The sequence below is a fragment of the Nuphar pumila genome, chromosome 17, assembly GCF_984573655.1.
Source record: "Nuphar pumila chromosome 17, dmNupPumi1.hap1.1, whole genome shotgun sequence".
NCBI lineage: Eukaryota > Viridiplantae > Streptophyta > Magnoliopsida > Nymphaeales > Nymphaeaceae > Nuphar > Nuphar pumila.
This window is the reverse complement of record NC_143265.1, coordinates 66,308,987-66,315,588: the sequence shown is the minus strand read 5'-3', so window position 1 is coordinate 66,315,588 and position 6,602 is coordinate 66,308,987. Positions and strand designations below refer to the sequence as shown.

General features: G+C 36.9%; 1 protein-coding gene across 1 annotated transcript; it reads right to left on the bottom strand.

Annotated features, from left to right (window-relative positions):
- Nucleotides 1-2,764: 2,764 nt before the first annotated feature.
- LOC149812082 (uncharacterized) lies at nucleotides 2,765-3,639 on the bottom strand. Its single transcript, XM_089993744.1, has one exon. It carries the CDS (start codon nucleotides 3,620-3,622, stop codon nucleotides 2,978-2,980), a length of 645 nt encoding a protein of 214 aa, XP_089849870.1. The 5' UTR covers nucleotides 3,623-3,639; the 3' UTR covers nucleotides 2,765-2,977.
- Nucleotides 3,640-6,602: the final 2,963 nt, after the last annotated feature.

The window sequence follows — 6,602 nt, the reverse complement described above, 5'->3', positions numbered from 1 at the left end:
TTTTAACGCAAAAAAAAAAAAAAAATAGCCACTTGACATACCTTCAATTATTTTTTTTATTTTTACTTTTTTGAGAAGAGACATACCTTAGATTAATTAAAGAGATCTCAACCTAAAATACACTGGGAGCATAATAGGTCGTGTTCTATGTATAGTTGATTCATCGGTCATAATCAATCCCCAGCTCACATCTCACTTGATACACATGTATATGACCCCCTTTCACAATTTTCATGAGAGATGCACAGCTCCAAAATTTAAATGAGCGGTGCAGATTGAATATAACCGTTGACCCATAAGTAAGTGCAACTAATCTGCTTTGTACAATCGCAGGGATCACCCGCTTGGGCCAGCGGGGTGGTTGTAAGGGTGCTGAGATGAAGGCACTAAATCAAACCTCATTGGCGCAAGGGTGCATCCTTAGCTTTAAGAGATGGGTCACCCAAGGCAGGGTGGTCGTGGGGCTTCACCCTAGATTTTTCGCTCTTTGGTGAGGACTTTGTCATAAAAAAAACTAATCTGCTTTGTAATGTCAAGTCAAGCCTCTTCAACAATTGCAGGTCGCAATATCCATGTGCCCCCCCATCTTTCAAAACGTCTAATCACCAGAACACTTAGTGGCTGGATCAGGTTCAGTCACATTACGACTCTGCACCTAATCACTCTCTATCTTTGGGGGAGCAGATCCAGTGATTGGGTAATTTACAAAGTATTTGGGTCACATAAAATATAAAAAATGGCTCTGCATGTGGTGGTATCCCACGCGATAAGCGGGGTCCTGTGTCAACACACGTCTGTTGTTTTGGTAGGGTCTGCCTAACCCCAGCTTAATTAATAATAATAAAAAAGTTTTATCAATTTCCTGTGTTTTGTGTTTTACACTTAAATGCAGTGATTTTCTGTGTTTGTGTTTACACAGAAAATTTGCATAGAGATTTTATGTGTTTTGCATGACTGATAAGTACTTGGGCCCGATCATCTAACCATGCCTCTGGTCTTTTCCATGCAGTTTATTAGCGATGTGGCCCAACAACAGCATATGGATGGGGCTCAAGTGCAGCTGCAGGAATATGATTGCACTTTATCTTTTTCTCAAGAAAATGCTGTCTCTTAAGCAGATGTCATTTCATATAAGTACCTAATGGCATTACGAAGAAAGTGAATTATAATTAAAAATAGTTTCTATGTTTCATTTCCAGTGAGTTTTATGCGGATAAAACACGTACCACGAATCTTTTGACAGCCAAACTCATCAATTGAAAAACAATCTAATTAAAATACCTTTTTCTCTCTATCTTTTTATTTTTTTGAATGTTAAAGTTATTGAGGGATAAAAGAAGCAATATAGTAGCGTAGTATCGATGTTTTGCATCTATTTTTTGGAGGGTTTTAATTATGAATGTTAAAGTTATGGATGATGTACAGGGATGAACAAAGAGACATAGTAGTATGTGAATGGATAAATAAATGAATGTATAAGCATGTTTATCTAGTTTATATATAAATAAATGAATGTATAAGTAGTTTTTTGTATTCGATGAATATAAGCAGATTTATAAATAAGTATATATTATTGAATATATAATGAATGAATAAGTATATAGTATTGAATGAATAAACATATTCATGGATAAATGAATAAATAAAAGAATAAGTATATAATATTGAATGTATAAGCAGGTTCAATGCATGTATAATATTGAATGTATAAACAACTTTATGAATGAATCAATAAGTATATAATATTGAATGTATAAGTAGATTCATGAATGAATAAATATACATTATTGAATGTATGTATGAGCAATTTATGAATGGATGAACAAGTATATAATATTGAATGTATAAGTAGATTTATAAATGAATAAATATATATTATTGAATGTATGTATGAGCAATTTATGAATGAATAAATGAATGTATAAATACATTGATAACGAAAAATATATATATAATTTTTACTAATGTGAAAAATGTATTAGAATAAAGATCTTTACTGGTATAAATTTTTTTATGCCATTAAAGATGATTTGCTTTAATTAAATTGTGGAAAAATTTCTTTATTGTCGCCATATTAGCGATAAAGAGTTCTTTACTAGTGCAAATTTTTTTTGTGTTAATAAAGATGATATTTCTTTTTAAATTAAAATATGAGAAAATATCTTTACTGACGTCATATTAGCGCTAGTAAAGAGTTCTTTACTAGCGCAATAATTTTTTACTCCAATGAAGATTACATATTTTTAATTAAAATTATGAAAAAATATCTTTACTAACGTCATATTAATGTCAGTAAAGAGATTTTTATTGGTGTAAATTTTGGAAAAAATTGTGTCAATAAAGACTATATTTACTGGCACAAACATTCCAAGCCAATAAAAGCTATAATGACAAGACCAACTATGGTGCACAACACAATAAAGATCTTTATCGCCTTTTTTCCTTTGTGCTTTTAGTGTCAGTAAAGCTGAACTTTTTTTGTAGTGATTATAATTAAAAATAGTCTTTATGTTTCATTTCCATCAAGAGAGTTTTATGTAGATAAAACAAGTAATCTTTGGGCAAAACTCACCAACTGAAAAATAATCTAATTAAAACACCTCCCTCTCTCTTTCTCTGGTCTAACGAGTTTCATGTGAATGGGTAGCAGTGATGCCGTTAGCCATTTTTTTTATTACTGAATCTCATTTTACTTGTCCCCCCCCCCCCCCCCCCCCCAAACCCACCCACCCACCCACCCACACACACACATACAAAAAAAAAAGAAGAAGAAGAAGAAACTAATTTTTCCGTTCTGTTTGCCACAAAGGAGTTGGATCACATTAGAACTCCAAACTCAAGGATAGAAAAGCAAAAAAAATAGGCAAAACATGGACTCTCTCCCTCTCTCTGAAAGCATCTACCATTAGTTTCTAAACTCGTTCATGGTCAAATGGTCATTACTCCAAAAAGAGTGATGATTGATCCAATATATGACTCAGATCAACGATGCAGAAAGAGCAAAAACTTCATCCTCTCTGCAGTTGCACTCTCCACCCAGACACCCACATCGGTCCGAATCATTCAGCTGCTTCACAACGCGATTCAACCTCCTTCCATTCCCTTTCATGGCCTCCATCCCCACCATCGACAAGCCGATCCGCAGCGAAGGCGGCTTCGAATCGACGGAGCATCTCCATCCCTTCCTCCGCTGCAGCGGCAACCAGCGCTCTGTGCACAAACCAGGAGAATCCAACACATCTGCAAACGAAATCTCACCGCTACCCACCAGCTTCGACCCCATCATCCCTCGCAAACGAAGCTCGAACACCATCTTTCCATGTGGGAACGCCAACGGCTCCTTCTTGTCACCGAAGCAATCCAAGACAACGGCCTCATCCCATCGTGGCTCGAAGCCGCAGACAGAGTGTTTGGTTTCGAGCTTGAAAGATTGGCCTCCGCTTGTGCAGAGGTAGTACCTGACAAAGAGGCTTCCCCTGAAGATTTCCACATTCCTTGCTCTCAAGATCCTCACCTGAATTCTAAACTTCTCCTCAAAACTCCCCATGAGATCAGTATTTAACAATAGACAAACGCTTCTTGACAGTAACAAAGTCGCGCTCGTAATGGAATTTATAGGCATCAAGTGAAGACGATAAGCGCGTGTCTAGACTCTGATCCCATGACATTACCAAAGGCCGCCAATGGAATTGAACCGGCTGAATATCTGCCTTCCTGCTGTTTGAACGAATATCTAGTAAAATAATGAAAAGGTGGCCACGTTACACCTGTAGTTTAACACTCTCGCGGGAGTGGGGAAAGTGGGGATGAGTTTATCCGCATCACTATCGAAAGGAAAAGCAAAGCAGATATTTTGATGTCACACGTTGGGCTGGGAGACAAGCCAAAGCTGCTCATGGTTCAGCTCATAAAGAGCTAGCTCGTTGGGTGATAAGAAATATATTTTGATGCCGCACCAAGTGGCCCCAGCGTCTTCTTATCTAGCTGAATCTTTTTTAGATACGGGTCATATCTTTTTCTTTTTCACAGGATACGGCTATTCGCATGAAGATATGGAAGGATTCAGTTTCTCAACCTTGCTTTTCATTTTAGGAAATGAAGCGTGTTTTAATTTGTCATGTTTGTTCGATGAGTGGGAATCAGGTCAGGGGTAACACGGAGTCACAGGGATGCCGTGAACAGAGCATTAACTAACCACCATGGCTAGATTGCTTATCTTGTAGAAGGGCCCCATAAAATTTTAGATTTTCCCAAGCTCTAGATCTGCGGCCACCCAGGCATCTAAAATTGACGGTTGATAACAAACCGGCCGTGGTGGTTGGATTGGGGATGAACCGCATCCAGGTGTGAACTCTAACGCCCCTTGACCTGATGCTCACTCTTGTTTAATACCATGGAGGGAGGGTGGTGTGTGTTCCCCCCCGAAGACGGCCGTTACTATAAGCACATGGGGTTTGTATTCCCGTGTGTGTTGACATCACTTAGCATGTGCGGTTGCAAAGACATAAGTATCATTTCTTGTTATTCTCGCCATGAAACCGCAGTTTGAGATAAAAATGTCCTCCATCCAAAAAGTCAAGGATGATGTTAACTCTTCAAAGTCCAAACGTTTCGTTTTCACCCTAAGCAGTAAACTTTTGCACCATTTGCTGTAACAAGAGCTCCCTTTGACGACGCAAACTTTGCCACCGGAGTATCAGCCTTTGTCGTCGTCTCGAGTCGAGGTTCCCGCCTTATTTTTTAGCTTGTGTTACAACATATTGTTGCCTTCTCGTTTCTGCCTTGCGTTACAAAACATGCCCGAGTTCACGATCGACTGGTTCGATCATTGGTGGGCGTCATAGGGCATTTGTCAGCCATCTCTTTTTATAGTCTTCTCTTCTTTTTTGTTGTTGTTAGGCATTATGGAAGAAAGCAATGACGACAAACATTCCAACAAGTGCCATTAAGGTGTTGTGAGTACCTTTCCATGTTATCATGCTATCGTTGAAGAACGTATGTCATCGTGAGTGCCATTAAAGCATTGTTTTGTTATTGCAGGTGGATCTTGTTCTTTCGATGGTTGAAAACTTAACGATATTTATAAGATGCTAGGACTTGTTGACAAGAATGCTTGTTTACAGATGCGATGAAGGGCCTCTACCACATCTGGTATCCTCCATTCACTCAGTATATGCAATGTATCACAAATCGAGGTTGTAGTAACATACTACTGATTTGTGAGATATTATTTTATTTGTTAATATCGATTTGTAAGTTATTATGTTGAATTTCTATATCGATTTATAATATATTTTGTGACATGTATATCGATTTGTAATATATTTTATGATATGTGTATTGATTTATAAGATATTATGTGTTTTGTAGTATCGATTTGTAAGCTATTATGCAGAATTGTCGTATCGATTTGTAATATATTATGTGATATATATATATATATCGATTTGTAAGATATTATGTGTTTTCTAGTATCGATTTGTAAGATATTTATAGAAAAACTTTTAAAATATATACGTGCAGAAATATATTGTTACGCGCTTGCGGTGATGATTTTCATATTCAAATCACTGCTCTGTTAGCGATTTCTATTGAAATCGCTTCACAACATCGTAGATATAATTAAATCGCTATCGTCACCAATAAAAGATATGATGCATAGTATAAGCAAATAACAAATCGCTGTTGTTTTTATATTGTGATTCATTCAATCGTTTTTTTGACTTGCTTAACCTTATTCGTATAAGTTGTTATATGCATCTTGAATAAATCGTAGTAAACGTATGTGCTTGCTAACACAAATTGATATCTTGCTTATAGCAGCGGTGAGCTTATCATCTGATTGTAATGAAGATGATCTATCTTAATCATTTGAAAGATATGGAGAAGTGAACATCTATACTAATAATGCACCTGAAGAAGTAAACATGTGTACTAATTATACACATGATAACAAGGGTGCAAGCATTAGATTCACTCTTGACTTGAATGTTCCAGTAGAAGAAATACAATTCAATAATGAGGTATACGATCGTCATAGTACATGATAAAGGTGCAGGCACTGGTAATGTACATGATGGTACACCTGACTCTATTCCCGTAGAAGAAATGCAGTTTAATAATGAGGATGTTGCATATAAAATTTATAATGATTATGCCTTAAAATTTGGCTTGAGTGTTAGAAGGTATTTTTGGTCAAAAAATGCATAGGGTGTCATGGTGAGAAAGACATATGTCTGTTCTAAGGAAGGTTGGAAGAAGTCAAGTGAAAATCCAACAAGGAGCATGCCAGAATCAAGATATGGATGTCCAGCGAGAATGATGTTAAGAAGACTTTCGAATGGGAAATATGTAGTTCATACTTTAATCAGTGATTATAACCATGAATTAGCAGTTTCACATGAGTCTTATGTTAAGGTCATATCGTAAAGTAACTGAAGTGCATGTTGCAATTGCTGAAATAGCTGATAGCGTCGGCATTGCACCAAGGAAGACATATAATTTGTTTGCGCACATAGATGGTGGTCGCGAGAATGTGCCATTCACACCTATGAATCGAAGAAACCACTTGAGAAGGAAGAGGACAAATAACATGAAGAATG

Bases quoted from the DNA above. Each gene is read 5' to 3' on its own strand.
- LOC149812082 (XM_089993744.1), bottom strand. From the start codon at position 3,622: ATGCCTATAAATTCCATTACGAGCGCGACTTTGTTACTGTCAAGAAGC.